General features: G+C 43.8%; 1 protein-coding gene across 4 annotated transcripts in view; it reads left to right on the forward strand.

Moving 5' to 3' along the window:
• The window catches only part of SIM2 (SIM bHLH transcription factor 2), an 83,319-nt gene that overhangs the window by 40,322 nt on the left and 24,844 nt on the right, over positions 1–18,153 (forward strand). For all 4 annotated transcript variants that reach the window (XM_006125990.4, XM_075911781.1, XM_075911773.1 and 1 more), the window contains exons 5-6: positions 5,427–5,512; positions 14,972–15,171. In XM_006125990.4, the coding sequence (XP_006126052.2) occupies positions 5,427–5,512; positions 14,972–15,171 (286 nt within the window). The remainder of the gene's footprint in view (positions 1–5,426; positions 5,513–14,971; positions 15,172–18,153) is intronic.

The following is an 18,153-nucleotide window of genomic DNA, read 5'->3' on the forward strand; positions in this document are numbered from 1 at the left end:
TTTCAGTTTGTGTATAGAAGAGATGCACTTTTCATGAAGAGGTGGAATACAGATTTGTGCAAGGAAATTAAGGATGTGTGTTAGGAACAGCAGTCCTTGTACCTCAATATCCATGTTCATAAAAGGAAACTATGTTAAACTCCTCTGTCAATAGTACCTAATGCCTGTTAAGCACATCTATGGTACTGGCATGGGCAAATGCTGAAATGAATGTAAGAAAGTGGGCTGGTTTCTTCACATATGGATAGCTGAATCAAAAAATTCAGACACTTTGAAAAGTGATTGGAAACTCCTTTAAGGACATGACAGGTATTTTTATGAATTTCTGTGCTGTATAATAGACACAAATATATGATTAACCATTTGATAATTGTCACAAGATGGTAAAAACTTAGTAGAATTTCTCAGGAAAGAATCGTCCCTCACCACGAAATGTGAGAGATTGAGAATTTTTTGCTGAGGAAGGTAGAAGTTGTCAAACTGCCACTTTATTAGTTTGCCATTGCCCTCAGACTCAAGAAGGCCAGGCTATGTATTGGAATTATTGTATAGAATATACACAAAGCCTATTCTTGATGGAATTATAAAGTTAGTACTACAGAAATATTTGTTAAAATTCGTTGGCTCTGTTAATAAATACAGTGTTTTCTAAAAAAAGAAAAGGGTTCCTGAGGTTACATGTTAGTGTGACTGTTTTAGGTCTGGACATTTATTTGAAGTTTAAGACCCTGCTTTTATTTCCATAAATGATCTTTAGAAAATAACTTATCATAAAAATTGTTCATCTTGTATTCAGGTGTTTAGAATAACTTCATAACCATTAATGGTGATGGGTACCATCCAAACATATCTATGAGGGATGAAAGTATTGTCTCTCTTTTACAAATAAAGAACTGATGCAGAGTAAGTTTCTTGCTGAAACTCACACCAAAAACCAGTATCAAAGCCAAATCCCATGCCTTAACCCCAGGACCATTCTTCTACAGCTTCCTCCCACCTCCTTGTGTATATTCTTATTTAAATTTGATAGAAGGTATGACATTCAGTGACGCGCCCAAGCTTACCACAAGAAACTAATTTTCATTAGTAAAATAAACAGATAATACCAATATTTTGCCAGAATTTCGGTCAAATATAATATCATTGTAAAAATCCTAAATTAGACTTTTAAAATACTTAATATTAAAACCATAATTCTGAAATAATCTGAACGGTGGCATTTTGGCATAAAGTGACAGTAAGGGTATGTCTACACTACAAAGTTAGTCCGAACTAACGGCCGTTAGTTCAAACTAACTTCCATAGGTGCTAGACTAGCGCTCTGTTAGTTCGAACTTAATTCGAACTAACGGAGTGCTTAGTTCGAACTAGGTAATCCTCATTCCACGAGGATTAAGCCTAGTTCGAACTAGCTAGTTCGAATTAAGGGCTGTGTAGCCCCTTAATTCGAACTAGTGGGAGGCTAGCCCTCCCCAGGTTTCCCTGGTGGCCACTCTGGCCAACACCAGGGAAACTCGTCTGCCCCCCTCCCGGCCCCGGACCCCTTAAAGGGGCACGGGCTGGCTATGGTGCCCGTGCCAGGTGCAAGCCTGCCAGCACCCAGCCAGCAGACCCTGCATCTGGCACGGATCGAGCCACCCACCTGATGCCCCCCAGCCCTCCCCCTCTTCCCGGGACCAGGCTGGCGGCTCCCAGGAGCTTGCCCGGGACCGCAAGAGGCGGGCACCCGCCTGGGCTAGTGCGGACATTGTGGACCTTGTCCACAATCTCCGCACTAGGCACAGGAAAGTGGCCAGCTAGGGCAGGAGAGCTGCCAGCCTGGCCACCCAGGAGCAGGTGTGCATGAAAATCAAGGGGGTCCACTGAGACCCCCGACCCTGAGCCCTGAGCGTACAATGGCCGTACTGGGTCAGACCAAAGGTCCATCTAGCCCAGTAGCCTGTCTGCTGACAGTGGCCAACACTAGGGACCCTGGAGGGGATGGACCGAAGACAGTGACCAAGCCATTTGTCTCGTGCCATCCCTCTCCAGCCTTCCACAAACCTTGGGCAGGGACACCACTGCTACCCCCTGGCTAATACCACTCCATGGACCCAACCTTCATGACTTGATCTCATGTCCCTTTAAACTCTGTTCTAGTTCTAGCCTTCACAGCCTCCTGCAGCAAGGAGTTCCACAGGTTGACTCTTTGCTTTGTGAAGAACAACTTTCTGTTACTAGTTTGAAGCCTGCTACCCATTCCTTTCCTTTGGTGTCCTCTAGTCCTTCTTTATGGGAACTCAGGAAGAACTTTTCTGTATGCACCCTCTCCACTCTACTCCTGCTTTTAGAGACCTCTATCCTGTCCCCCCTCCGTTTCCTCTTTTCTAAGCTGAAAAGTCCCAGTCTCTTTAGCCTCTCTTCATATGGGACTTGTTCCCAACCCCTGATCATTGTAGTTGCCCTCCCCTCTCCCACCCTCTCTCTTCTCCTCTCCCACCTCCTTTTCCCAGTCTCCCCCAGTTTTGTTCAATAAAGACAGATTCCATTTTTGAACACAATTGTCCTTTATTTTGTACATCAAGAAAAGGCGCTAGGGAAGGGTAAGTGGAAGGAAGTGAGGGAGGAATGGGGTACGAGCCCCCGATGGGGAGGACTGGGCTGGCTCTGCGGGCTTCTGGGGGTGGAAGCTCTCCTGCAGCCCCCCAATTGCCCCCTCTCCCTAGATGGCAGCCTGCGGCAAGTGCAGCCGGGCTGATGGCCTAGTGGTGTGATGTGCCCAGTGTGGGTACTCAGGGCACTCCAAGCCAGGACTGCTTTGCAAGCGGGGAACCCCTGAGAACTGTCTGTCCGGGGTGGGGGTCGGGACCCTTTAAGCGCAGCCCTCGGCTAGCCCGAGACAGCATATCCATGCTCTAAGTCCTCCTCTGATGCCCTGCCGGCACTGCTTCCGGCCATCCTTAAGCCCGGTTCAGGGTCCACTTAATGTGGACACGCTAGTTCGAATTAGCAAAACGCTAATTCGAACTAGTTTTTAGTTCTAGACGCGTTAGTTCGAATTAGCTTAGTTCGAATTAACTAATTCGAACTAAGTTAGTTCGAATTAGCACTGTAGTGTAGACGTACCCTAAGTTTGTAAGGAAATCATTTGGCCTTCAGTTCACTGAACAGAAAAAGCTGTTCATTTGGAAGGTTGATACTACGTGAGTGTCAGTGTGTATTGCTTTTATTCCTTTAAGCAGAGCTCTAACATGAAAAGTGCCCCCTTTTTCTTTAGATGCTTTCTAAGATTTTTAAATAGAGTATAACACAGAGAGTTAATAGTTTCTGTGTAGCATCTGAGGTTAAAATAATTGCAGGTGTTAAATGGGTGACAGATGAACAAAAATATACAACACAGCATTTGCAGTGAAGTCAAATTAAGATAGGTTGTTAGAATGATATACAAGGGGATGATCCAAAGCCCATTAAGTCAATGGAACAACTCTAAGGGTACGTCTACACTGCAACGCTACTGGAGTATCCCAAAACAGCTATCCCATGTCTTCACAGCAAGCCTATTATTTTGGGCACACTATTCCAACATCCCTGTAAACCTCATTTCTACGAGGAGTAAGGGACGTTTTGGAATAGCGCTTTATTTTGAAATGACTAAATAAGCTATTTTGAAATAGCATTGAAATAAGATATGCAATTTGTGTAGCTCAAATTCCATATCTTATTTCGAGTTACAGTGCTGTGTAGACACACCCTAATTGACTTCAGTGGGCTTTGAATCAAGCCCTCAGGCTGGGAAGAAATCAATGTGTTGAAACGTAACTGAAAATACCTTTTGAAGTGCCTATTCATTGAAGAGTAGTAGAGAGGTAGCCGTGTGAGTCAGATCTTGCTAAAACAAAAGGAAGTGGGTTTGGCCCACGAAAGCTCATCACCTATTTAAACCATCTTGTTAGTCTTTAAAATGCTACCTAGTTTTTCCTTTTGTTTTATTCATTGAAGTACAGAGTGAGATTCCTCTGCTGCTTCTATCCTTCCCTGCTAAAACAGCAGCATTCATAGCAAAAGGTTAGGACTGTTGACTGCCTTTAGATTTATTAGACCCACCACAGTTCTCCTCAAAAAATATTTGCTACAGGATGATTTTACATTTTTATAAGAAATTTTTTTAAGCCAGAGCAGAGCTTAAATAACAAAACATTAGTAACTTTTCCAGTAAAAATATTTTGCTTAAAAGTTTACCTTAAGAGGAGCCTGCTTGTTAGTGCCCTGAATATGTACCAACTTTATAAAATATTTAGGCTTGAAGTTTTGACCCAATGACTGGAATTGTACACGGAAATTACAACATTGTGAACTTTTCAATAAGTTTCCTATTCTGCTTCCAAGACCTTGATTCCAAGACCATGATCCTACCATATTGGAGACTGAATTTGTACCTTCCACTTGAGGCCAGCAGATGCTGAGATGTGACTGCTCAAGGGAAAGGCCTTTTGTTTAAAGCTTGGAGGTCCAGTGCCTCTGTGACATTCTGAGATTCACCGAGGCCAGCGAGGAGTTCAGTCATTGTCTGCCTTGTAGCCCTGGTTATCTTGTGTGACTGTGCAGCACTGGGTCAGAGCTCTTACCTCAGCAGCCCATAAGTCTCGCCATAGATTTGCCCAACGTGAATACTCTTTGCAGGCTGACCTTAGTGCTTCCCAGGTCCGAATTCACTCTAAATCATTCTTCTTTCAAGGTCCAGGTCTTCTCACTAGGGTCCAGTCCCTCTCACTAACTAGATCTTCTCAGAAAAAGTGTTGGGTTTGCTGCCTCTATAAAGACAGTAGAACGTTCACATCTACCATCTGAGCAGGATCACACACTTCACTGAACTGTACCAGCACTGATGATTCATAAGGACAGCAAAACAAATGTAGTAACAAAAGAGGGCAGATTAAGTGATGCCCAGTAAAAGGAATAAAGGTAGAGATGACTACATGCAAATAAAAGTGAACCCATTTATCTAAAATTTAATCTAGCAAACTACACTTTTTGTGGGTGAGAGAGAAACGGACTTGAACAGTGTTCCTAGATTTTTACTGGCCTTTCTAATCAGGATCCATCACAGTGATCAAAGTGAGCTGCACAATCACAAGACACACAGGATTACAAAGCAAGTATTACTAGCCTGAGTGAACCCCAAAACATCACAGCCTTCAACTCTAACTTTTAAAATAAATCATAACTATCAGCATCTTCAGCAGAGACCGCTGATCATGAATGGGGACAATAATGTGTCATGGCCATATTTTTATTGACTTCTTTCCCTAAAAATAATAATGACAATACAAAGGTTAATATAAATGGCTGAAGTACCCTGGCAAATACTTATTGTCAAAATAAATATTATGGGTGATTTTTTTGAAGCCTCTGTTAATAATTAAACTGCCATGGATTTATGCTTTCAGAGTACGAAATAGAAAGATCATTTTTTCTCCGGATGAAGTGTGTCTTGGCCAAGAGGAATGCAGGGTTGACGTGTAGCGGCTACAAGGTAACGTGCTGAAGCTTTTTGATATTTAAAGAGTAACAGGTTTTCTTATATGGGATAGCTATAAAGCAAAGTCTGCTGCAGAAAAGCATCAGAATGCCACCCCTAAGTGCAGATTTTCTTATTAATGCAACAGTATATCCTGAAACTATGGGCTAGATTTTGGTACCCTTATTCATCCTGAACAGCACAGAAAATAATCTCACTCAAATCAGTGGGACTGCCTGTGGAGTTAGGTACTATTCAGGATAAATATGGGTATCAGAATATGCTCCCCACATGCCTGCAGATTTTAATTCAGGATTAATATCTACCACCATCTCAGGATTATCATCAACCTCTCAGTGTACATTGTTTTAATATCAGAGGGGTAGCCATGTTAGTCTGAATCTGCAAAAGCGACGAGGAGTCCTGTGGCACCTTATAGACTAACAGATTTATTGGCACATAAGCGTTTATGGGCAAAGACCCACTTCATCAGATGCATGCATGCATCTGACAAAGTGGGTCTTTGCCCACGAAAGCTTATGCGCCAATAAATCTGTTAGTTTATAAGGTGCCACAGGACTCATCGTCACTTATTGTTTTAATAGTTACTGCTCTTGAACATGGGTGATGGGAAATGCTGTAATACTAATTTCAGCTTTATTTTGCCTGTGGATATATGTTTATCTTATGGGAGAATAAATGCACAGAGTTCTACGGCAGATAAATGTGTACACCTCAAAGTGACCTGGTATTTTTAGAGTTCTCCTATGGTGCAGACATTTATCTACCCATTTAAACATGAACAATTATTTCTGTAAGTGTAGTCCCCATTACTCACCTGTCCTGCAATGTAGGTTGTTCTAGCCCCCAATTTATATTGAAACATGAGTATGTGGTTGCATTCCTTTTTTTCTTCTAAGGCCGTGTCTACACTGGCACGTTGTGTCGTCAAAAATGCCTTTCCTTGACAAAACAGGGAGGGTATGTGTACACTACAAAGTTAGTTTGAACTAACGGATGTTAGTTCGAACTAACTTTCATAGGCGCTACACTAGCGCTCCGTTAGTTCGAATTTAATTCGAAATAACGGAGTGCTTAGTTCGAACTAGGTAATCCTCATTCCACGAGGATTAAGCCTAGTTTGAACTAGCTAGTTCAAATTAAGGGGTGTGTAGCCCCTTAATTCGAACTAGTGGGAGGCTAGCCCTCCCCAGGTTTCCCTGGTGGCCACTCTGGCCAACACCAGGGAAACTCGTCTGCCCCCCTCCCGGACCCGGACCCCTTAAAGGGGCATAGGCTGGCTACGGTGCCCGTGCCAGGTGCAAGCCTGCCAGCACCCAGCCAGCAGACCCTGCACCTGGCACGGATCAAGCCACCCACCCGATGCCCCCCAGCCCTCCCCATCTTCCCGGGACCAGGCTGGCGGCTCCCAGGAGCTTGCCCGGGACCGCAAGAGGCGGGCACCCGCCTGGGCTAGTGCGGACATCGTGGATCTCGTCCACGATCTCCGCACTAGGCACAGGAGAGTGGCCGGCTTGGGCAGGAGAGCTGCCAGCCTGGCCACCCGGGAGCAGGTGTGCAAGAGAATCAAGGGGGTCCACTGAGACCCCCGACCCTGAGCCCTGAGCTTACAATGGCTGTCCTGGGTCAGACCAAAGGTCCATCTAGCCCAGTAGCCTGTCTGCTGACAGCGGCCAACCCTAGGGACCCTGGAGGGGATGGACCGAAGACAGTGACCAAGCCATTTGTCTCGTGCCATCCCTCTCCAGCCTTCCACAAACCTTGGGCAGGGACACCACTGCTACCCCCTGGCTAATAGCACTCCATGGACCCAACCTCCATGACTTGATCTCACTTCCCTTTAAACTCTGTTCCAGTTCTAGCCTTCACAGCCTCCTGCAGCAAGGAGTTCCACAGGTTGACTCTTTGCTTTGTGAAGAACAACTTTCTGTTACTAGTCTTAAGCCTGCTACCCATTACTTTCCTTTGGTGTCCTCTAGTCCTTCTTTATGGGAACTAATGAAGAACTCTTCTGTATGCACCGTCTCCACCCAACTCCTGCTTTTAGAGACCTCTATCCTGTCCCCCCTCCGTCTCCTCTTTTCTAAGCTGAAAAGTCCCAGTCTCTTTAGCCTCTCTTCATATGGGACCTGTTCCCAACCCCTGATCATTTTAGTTGCCCTCCCCTCTCCCAGCATCTCTCTTCCCCTCTCCCACCTCCTTTTCCCAGTCTCCCCCAGTTTTGTTCAATAAAGACAGATTCCATTTTGGAAGACACGTTATCTTTATTTTGTACATCAAGAAGAGGGGCTAGGGAAGGGTAAGTGGAAGGAGGTGAGGGAGGAATGGGGCACAAGCCCCCGATGGGGAGGACTGGGCTGGCTCTGCAGGCTTCTGGGGGTGGAAGCTCTCCTGCAGCCCCCCAATTGCCCCCTCTCCCCAGATGACAGCCTGCGGCAAGTGCAGCTGGGCTGATGGCTGAGTGCTGTGATGTGCCCAGTGTGGGCACTCAGGGCACTCCAAGCCAGGACTGCTTTGCAAGCGGGGCACCCCTGAGAACTGTCTGTCCGGGGTAGGGGTCGGGACCCTTTAAGCACAGCCCTCGGCTAGCCTGAGACAGCATCTCCACGCTCTAAGTCCTCCTCTGATGCCCTGCCGGCACTGCTTCCGGCCATCCTTAACCCCGCTTCAGGGTCCACTTAATGTGGACGCGCTAGTTCGAATTAGCAAAATGCTAATTCAAACTAGTTTTTAGTTCTAGATGCGTTAGTTTGAATTAGCTTAGTCCGAGTTAACTAATTCGAACTAAGTTAGTTCGAATTAGCGCTGTAGTGTAGACATACCCTGAGAGAGTACGCACACACTACAATGCAACTTTTGTCAGGAAAAACACTCAGTTTTGGTGACAAAAAACTTCCACACCTGCAAGACACTTTTGTCTTTTCTGCACCCTTTATTCTCGACAGAGAGCCACTGTGGACTCTGTTGTTTGCTTTGTCAAGAGAACTAGCATCCACCAGTATCCCACGATGCCTGTCCTGATGGCTGTGCTCCAGTGTTTTGTGATCTCTATGCCCTGCAGACATGAGTGCCTCCCTCTGATGACAATTTATCAGCAAGCAGAATCTTGTGCCACTGTCCCTCTTGAAGCCCTGCTTTTCTAGAATTGCTGTAACTCTGCTCTCAAGAAAGTCAGTGCCTTCAAAGATAGTCAGTGCTCAGCACTTCAGAAAATATCCGCTGCATAGCCTAAGTGCAAGGGAAACCAAATATGCCTAATTGTGAGGGAACAAGGAGGGAGATTTTAAGTATGTTGTTATCACTGGGTTATTATTGGCTACCATATTAATTAATGTTTGAATGGGAGAGCTTTCAGAGGAATCTATTTCTAGCTATATAGATAACGGATTGCCAAGGATTGCTTAAGGCAGTGGATACATGCTACTTTTTACAGGAAGAATGTACAAGTCAAAACAAAGGAACTTTACAAATAAACTGAAGGATGTATAGAACGTGTTTTTGATATTTGATACTTGTGGAGTTTCCCTCATGATATATGGAACAGAACCTTGCCAGAATGTACATAAGAACATTTTGCTACTAAGAACATTTTGCATTTATCTTTGTTGCCCAAACCATTATTTATCCCTTCTTACACTTTAAATAGCTAATTTTTAACACCAGAGAGATGCGTGCAACTCTCGTAGACAGCAATGTTGTACCAAATAAAAGCAAGTAGGATCTTATGAGGGGGATAAGGCAAAAAGCCACATTTATTGTAAAGATAATACTAAAAAAATAAAGAAAAGATAGAAGCAAACAACGTTGTTTAACTACTTAACCCTTCATCATAGAATCATAGAATAATAGGACTGGAAGGGACCTCAAGAGGTCATCGAGTCCAGCCCCCCGCCCTCAAGGCAGGACCAAGCTCCACCTACACCATCCCTGACAGATGTCTATCTAACCTGTTCTTAAATATCTCCAGAGAGGGAGATTCCACCACCTCCCGTGGCAATTTATTCCAATATTTGACCACCCTGACAGTTAGGAATTTTTTCCTAATGTCCAATCTAAACCTCCCCTGCTGCACTTTAAGCCCATTACTCCTTGTCCTGTCCTCAGAAACCAAGAGGAACAAATTTTCTCCTTCCTCCTTGTGACACCCTTTTAGATATTTGAAAACCGCTATCATGTCCCCCCTTAATCTTCTTTTTTCCAAACTAAACAAGCCCAGTTCATGAAGCCTGGCTTCATAGGTCATGTTCTCTAGACCTTTAATCATTCTTGTCGCTCTTCTCTGTACCCTTTCCAATTTCTCCACATCTTTCTTGAAATGTGGCGCCCAGAACTGGACACAGTACTCCAGCTGAGGCCTAACTAGTGCAGAGTAGAGCGGCAGAATGACTTCACGAGTTTTGCTTACAACACACCTGTTGATACAACCTAGAATCATATTTGCTTTTTTTGCAACAGCATCACACTGTTGACTCATATTCAACTTGTGGTCCACTATGACCCCTAGATCCCTTTCTGCCATGCTCCTTCCTAGACAGTCGCTTCCCATCTTGTATGTATGGAACTGATTGTTCCTTCCTAAGTGGAGCACTTTGCATTTCTCTTTATTAAACCTCATCCTGTTTACCTCTGACCATTTCTCTAACTTGCTAAGGTCATTTTGAATTATGTCCCTATCCTCCAAAGAAGTCGCAACCCCACCCAGTTTGGTATCATCTGCAAACTTAATAAGCGTACTCTCTATCCCAATATCTACATCATTGATGAAGATATTGAACAGTATGGGTCCCAAAACAGACCCTTGAGGAACTCCACTTGTTATCCCTTTCCAGCAGGATTTAGAACCGTTAACAACAACTCTCTGACTACGGTTATCCAGCCAATTATGCACCCACCTTATCATGGCCCTATCTAAGTTATATTTGCCTAGTTTATCAATAAGAATATCATGCGAGACCGTATCAAATGCCTTACTAAAGTCTAGGTATATGACATCCACCGCTTCTCCCTTATCCACAAGGCTCGTTATCTTATCAAAGAAAGCTATCAGATTAGTTTGGCATGACTTGTTCTTCACAAACCCATGCTGGCTATTCCCTATCACTTTATTACCTTCCAAGTGTTTGCATATGATTTCCTTAATTACCTGCTCCATTATCTTCCCTGGGACAGACGTTAAACTGACCGGTCTATAGTTTCCTGGGTTGTTCTTATTCCCCTTTTTATAGATGGGCACAATATTTGCCCTTTTCCAGTCTTCTGGAATCTCCCCTGTCTGCCATGATTTTTCAAAGATCATAGCTAAAGGCTCAGATACCTCCTCTATGAGCTCCTTGAGTATCCTGGGATGCATTTCATCAGGACCTGGTGACTTGCTGACATCTAACTTTCCTAAGTGATTTTTAACTTGTTCTTTTTTTATTTTATCTTCTAAACTTACCCTCTCTCTGCTTGTATTCACTACGTTAGGCACACCTCCAGACTTCTCCGTGAAGACCGAAACAAAGAAGTCATTGAGCATCTCCGCCATTTCCAAGTTTCCTGTTACTGCTTCTCTCTCCTCACTAAGCAGTGGGCCTACCCTGTCCTTGGTCTTCCTCTTGCTTTTAATGTATTTATAAAAGGTCTTCTTGTTTCCCTTTATGCCTGTAGCTAGTTTGATCTCATTTTGTGCCTTGCCTTTCTAATCTTGCCCCTGCATTCCCGTGTTGCTTGCCTATATTCATCCTTTGTTAGTTGTCCTAGTTTCCATTTTTTATATGACTCCTTTTTTATTTTGAGATCGTGCAAGATCTCCTTGTTATGCCAAGCTGGTCTTTTGCCATATTTTCTATCTTTCCTACACAGCGGAATTGTTTGCTTTTGGGCCCTTAACAACGTCCCTTTGAAATACTTCCAACTCTCCTCAGTTGTTTTTCCCTTCAGTCTTGCTTCCCATGGGACCTTACCTACAAGTTCTCTGAGCTTATCAAAATCTGCCTTCCTGAAATCCATTACCTCAATTGTGCTGGTCTCCCTTCTACCTTTCCTTAAGATCATGAACTCTATTATTTCGTGATCACTGTCCCCCATACTGTCTTCCACTTTCAAGTTCTCAACTAGTTTCTCCCTATTTGTTAAAACCAAATCCAGAACAGCTTCTCCTCTGGTAGCTTTTTCAACCTTCTGAAACAGAAAGTTGTCTCCAATGCAGTCCAGAAACTTATTGGATAGCCTGTGCCTCGCTGTGTTAGTTTCCCAACATATGTCTGGATAGTTGAAGTCCCCGATCACCACCAAATCTTGGGCTTTGGATAGTTTTGTTAATTGTTTAAAAAAGGCCTCATCCACCTCTTCCACCTGGCTAGGTGGCCTGTAGTAGACTCCTAGCATGATATCACCCTCGTTTTTTACCCCTTTTAGCTTAACCCAGAGACTCTCTACACAGCTATCTCCTACATTCATCTCCACTTCAGTCCAAGTGTGTACATTTTTAATATACAAGGCAACCCCTCCTCCCTTTTTTCCTTGTCTGTCCTTCCTGAGCAAGCCGTACCCTTCCATACCAACATTCCAATCATGCGTCCCATCCCACCAGGTTTCTGTAATACCAATGATATCATAGTTGTATTTGTTGGTTAGCAATTCCAGTTCTTCCTGCTTATTACCCATACTTCTCGCATTTGTATATAGGCATCTAAGATACTGATTTGATCTTGCCTCCCTGTTGTGCCCTGACCCTCCTTTCTCCTTGCCATTATAGGCCGTAGTCCCCCCATTTCCAGCCCATCTCCCAGTCCCGCACATGCAGCACTTACCTGTGGGCTTTGCTCACCTGCCCCCAACAAACCTAGTTTAAAGCCCTCCTCACAAGGTTAAGCCAGTCTGTGTCCTTATACATATAAACATTCATTCATCCATTCATTCAGGTTCTGTGTATTGTTATAGTTACCAGCCTGGAAGTTGCTTGTGACAGAATACTGGCCAGGTATTCTGTACACAAGTGATGGTAGTGGGGAGCGAAGTCCTGATCAGATGCGCATCTGAAGCTCCTGGTAGGCTGGCAGCAGAACCTTGGACTCTGACTCCATAGTTTTTTAGTCCAGTTCTTGTAGGAATTTCTTCCCATGCTAGTCTATGGAAATTGCTGCATCATGCTGATGTTTCCAGGGTGGCTGCCAGGTGCTCGTCAGTGATCTCATCGGGTGGACCTCCAGTACTTGGTTTTCTCCACTTAACACCTTTTAGTTGCACTGGCACCTGATTCCTTCTTCAGCCCTTTGTTGCTGTATTCTCAGGCTGGCACCTCACAGAACCATTCATTCATCGTCCAAGCACTCTCTCTCTTACATACATTCCTTAATTAATGTTTCCCATACAATATTTTTGTATAATAATAACTTTACATATATCAGAGTTGTAGTTACAAAAAGTTTCTGGGTGGTATTGCTTAAAACATTCTCTGAGTTCTGAGTAAAGTTACAATGTTTTAAAGAGAACAGGCGTCAATTAAGTAACAATGCCCTTAGTCAATTACAGGGCTTGGCTCCCATAGCAGTTAGTGGTTTGACAATGCATTGTTACAATGTATCTTTGCAATGTCAATTTCAAGCAGCCCCCTTGCACAAACTTGAGCATGCCCTGGAGCACAGAAGGGGGGGGTGCTGTTTCTGGCTACATAGGATTATATTCTTAACAGTTCTAAGTTACATGACCTAATACATTATATTCTAAAGGGGCAATAATAATGATAAATCTAAACATTTAACAATCTTAACAAATAATAATAATAATAAGAAGAATTAATAATAAATCTAAACACTTTAAGTTGTGGGGAAAAAATTATGGGGAGTCACTTCCATTTGGGGGAATCACATTTTTAATACATTAATATGTTATCCCTACAGCAACTGGAATTATGTATATGTATGCGAGGCTAGAATTTGGCCCCTAGGTATTGACATTGTTAATTTGCCAACAGAGACCAACCAATCCTGACTGGAAAGAAGCAATTTTTATAATGTGTCTAATATATACTTATGAATAGATCCCTTATTATAAATGATTAGAATGTATTTGTTTTTCATCATAAAGAAAAATACATTCATTAGAAGTAGTTTTAATACATCAAATTGGCTGTTAAAGTAGAGCGTGGAATATAGGCAGTCCCTGGGTTACGTACAAGATAGGGACTGGAGGTTTGTTCTTAAGTTGAATCTGTATGTAAGTCGGAACTGGCATCCAGATTTAGCCGCTGTTGAAACTGATCAGTTCTGACTTACATACAGAATCAACTTAAGAACCCCAAGCGTCCCCAAGTCAGCTGCTGCTGAAACTGATCAGCAGCTGATTCCAGGAAGCCCGGGGCAGAGCAACTCTGCCTCGGGCTTCCTGTAGTCAGCGCTGGTCAGTTTCAGCAGCGGCTAAATCAGGACGCCTGGGGCAGAGCAGCTGGGGTGCCGCTCCTCGGCACTACTGGACCAACCCACCAGCACCCCATCTGCTCTGCCCCAGGCGTCCTGATTCAGCCGCTGCTGAAACTGACCAGCAGCGGCTGAATCAGGACCAGAGCAGCTGGGGTGCTGCTGGGTTGGTCCAGTAGCGCCCAGAGCGGCGCTGTGGGACCAAACGGCAGCGCCCCAGCTGCTCTGCCAAAGGCGTCCGGAGAAAAGCCTAGTCTGCTGGGGGGTGGGGCGTACTAGCTGTGCCCCCCCCCCCCACCCCAGCAGACCAGGAAGACACGGGCGGCGGACCGAGATGCACCGCGGTCCGCCGCCTGGGTCCTCCGCGGCTTTGCTCCCAGTCTCCCTGGTCTGCTGGGAGACCAGCAGACCAGGGAGACTGGGAGCAAAGCCTCTGAGGACGCCGGCAGCGGGACAGCCGCGGGGTGTCTGGACTGTCCCGCTGCCGGCTTCCCCCGCGGCTTTGCAGACCAGGGAGACGCGGAGAAAGCCCCGGAGTACACGGGCGGCAGGACCGCGAGGTCCCGCAGTCCGTGTACTCCGGGGCAGCCCTGTTCGTAACTGCGATCCGACATAAGTCGGATCCGCGTAAGTCGGGGACTGCCTGTACATATGTCTGTTGTGTAATTGTTACCATCTAAAGCAAATTCCAGTGTATTTGGTTAATGCATAACAATTCTTATGGTATCTACATTAAATGTATATTATAGAGCCTTAATTTACAGCATTTACTGAAGAGCAGTCCATGTGGTAACAGGGTCCTTGAATTGTTAACACCAAATTACTATGTGCTGTTGGCAGTAATGCGGGCACACAACCTAACTCCATTTCTACTTAGAAATAAAATGCTCAGCAGCTTTAAACTATATAGCCAGACAAATGGAGTTCAGAGAAACTGCTTGTATTACCATTGAAATAGATGCAGGAAAGACTGAGAAATAGATGCCAACAAGATGCATCTGTAACACCTCTTTCTTTACCTTCAAGTATTTACTATGCTTTCTTTACTTGGTAGGTGATCCATTGCAGTGGCTATTTGAAGATACGTCAGTATATGCTGGACATGTCCTTATATGATTCTTGCTATCAAATTGTAGGACTGGTGGCTGTGGGTCAGTCTTTGCCTCCCAGTGCAATCACTGAGATCAAGCTTCACAGTAACATGTTCATGTTCAGAGCAAGTCTGGACTTAAAACTTATATTCCTTGATTCCAGGTAAGCAAAATCATTTGGTTTCCATCATGTAGCATCTGGAAGTTGTTTTGTCAAAATATTAGGGTTTCTAAATACACCTTTAAAATGAAGTGTATTGAATTTTTTTTAATGATTACATTATCAATTAGAATTGAACTAGAGCACTGTAAAAGTATGTGGAAATTTCATCCTCAGAAAATAAGGCAGTGTTTTAACTTTAAAATATCAAGCCTGTGGAACCTGTTTCTATACTAGAGTTATTTGTGTAATGGTGTGTCCAGAGGCCTTAACTGAGGTCGGTCTAGGCATTGTGCTAACACAGTAAAACACTTCATGTCCTGAAGAGTTTAAAATGTTAGCAGGCACGTTAGATTAAAAAATGAAAAAAAGGGAGCACTGTTATGCCTCTCTTACAGGTACTGAGGCACAGAGATATTAAACGACTTACCCAAGGTGCCACAGGAAGTCTGTGACAGAGCTAGGGACTGAATCCGATTTCCCAAGTCCTAGTTCAGTACCTTAGCTGAGAGACTAATGTTCCTAACCTTGCCTACATTTTTGACTTATGAAATGATACAAGTGACAGAACTGCCAAATGGAAATTAAAAAAAACCCATTATATTCAATCTCTTCAGAAAAAGAGTAGCTATTGGGACACCTTGCAAGACTGAGTAGGGCACAAGCTCTGCCTGGATTTATGGGAAATAGCCAACAGAACTATCTCAACACACTCTACTGATAGAACCAATTTGGATACTAAAAACTCCCACATGGGCAACTGAAAAGCACAGATCAGAGCTCAGGGACACATGAAATCAGTCATCTTTTTTAAACATAATTATGCCTTATAATATAGCTTGATTATTTGTATGATCCAATTTTAGACATCTCCAGGGAAGACCCTTCTATCAGATTTCTAGTCTGATAGGTTTAACTACCGACAGGCAGATAATGCTAAAAACAATACAAAAAAACCTTCCACATTACTAGGACAGTGGAACAAAATTTTACCTAGTTTTTCACTTCCAAGACATGCTGTAGTTTCAAGGAAAAAGTCTATGTCCAATCCACAGGAGAAGTTTTTTTTAGGGCAATTTAAACATTCATAAGTATATTGTGTCTCCAGGCTAAGCTCAATGAAACCTACTGCTGAAATGTAAGTTACAATTTCATGTAGGTTTTCACTTTATTTTTTTGCATGTGAAATGCAACACATCCGGTTGCTAAGCACTGAAATCTGGTCTACTCTACCAAATTAATCTTAACTATATTTGCTCAGAGTTGTGAAAAATGTGGTGCTCTGTGTAATCTAGCTAAGCAGCCTAAGCCCCGGTTATAGACACTGTTAGGATGCCAGAAGAACTCTTCTGTTGACATAGTTAGTTACCACCTCTCAGAGATGGATTTTCTCTCCAATGATGGAAGAACACCTTTTGCCATTGTAGTAAGTGTCTGTACTACAGTGATGCAGCTGCAGTATTGAAGTTGTGCTGCTGTAGCATATCTAATGTAGATACGGCCTAAGATTGAGCATTAGGCTTGTACATGGCAGAGCTAAGATAAGGATGAAGTGCTCTAATAGGACCTCGAGAGGTCATCAAGTCCAGTCCGCTGCCCTCACATTAGGGCTAAACTCCAGCTACGCTATCCCTGACAGCTGTTTATCTAACTTGGTCTCAAATATCTCCAATTATTGAGATTCCACAACCTCCCTGGACAATTTATTCCAGTGCTTAACCTCCCAGACAGTTAGGAAAGTTTTTCCTAATGTCCAACCTAAGCCTCCCTTGTTGCAATTTAAACCCCATTGCTTCTTTTCCTGTCCTCAGTGGTACCAGATTTGCCTGTTATTCTTGGGTATGCTCATTTTGTTAGAGTTAACCTCCTACATAAGAGTAACCCTGTCAGTATGCTGCTTGTGTTACTGGTATTTTTATATGGAGCTTTACTTTTCCCTTCTATCCTCTTCCAATGGAGCTCTCCTGCAGGATATGCTCCCCAGGACTGGGTTCTTCCCACCCTAGAATCAGAAGAACTTCTGAGAGAGGACTGGTTAATCAGCACTCACAAGCTGACCCTTATATGTCCCTGGATTCAGTAAGCTGGCTTGCATAGCAGTACCAAGCTGTGACCCTCATGTGCCCTTGGACTTAGTGGCCTGGGTTTAACAGCAATATAAGCTGTTGCCCTTATAAACCTCCCTGTTCCCACTTTCCCACCACAATCGTTCTGCTAATAACTTACTTGATGAGCAAACCCCACAGGATTTTTGGACAATACAGGGATCTTTAGCTTAGGTACAAGGAACATTGTTGCAGAGTGAATGGGGAAGCCAAAACAACACCCCCAAGGTGAGGAGAGAAAAGCAACCAGCTTTAACACTTAATGTTATTTATTTGTAGGTAGTAACCATACAAGGGGAGCCAAACTTAAATCTATCTGTGTTAGGGCTAGCAAGCCATAATTTTGATTAACTAAGGCAGGGTAGGGAAGGCTAATACAGGGATGGGGAGAAGAGAGGTCTCATCACTCCGTGAAGTTTGAACTGATCGAGGTTCCCAGGTGGTCTAGAATGTTGCAGCACCCCAGCATGATCAGGTGAAGATGAAGTCCCAATGGAATTGATGAAGATTTTAGATCCAGGCATCAGAATACTTTACTTGACCATAGGTAGGGTTTTTTTTGTAGGTTAAAGGGGGAGGGGACACTAAATTACTCCCCTGAACCATCTGTTTACCCATAAACAAATCTAAAGTTGTGTTGTTTAGGCTAGACAATAACAACTGATCATTCCTGGCTATGGGTTGGGTTCCTTTGAGGGAGCTCATAATGCAGTTAGGCAATTTCAGTATTTTGAATACCAGTAGAGGATTTATTACTAAAATTGGTCTGATAATTATTGATCTGGGTGTGAGCAGATGCGGGTTCATTATTATCTGGAGCAGAGGTTTCCCACCAGACAATGCTGTCTGGCTTTCTGTATCCCACAGTGCAGTGCTTGTT

This window comes from Pelodiscus sinensis, chromosome 1 (assembly GCF_049634645.1).
Source record: "Pelodiscus sinensis isolate JC-2024 chromosome 1, ASM4963464v1, whole genome shotgun sequence".
In the NCBI taxonomy this organism is placed as follows: Eukaryota; Metazoa; Chordata; order Testudines; family Trionychidae; genus Pelodiscus; species Pelodiscus sinensis.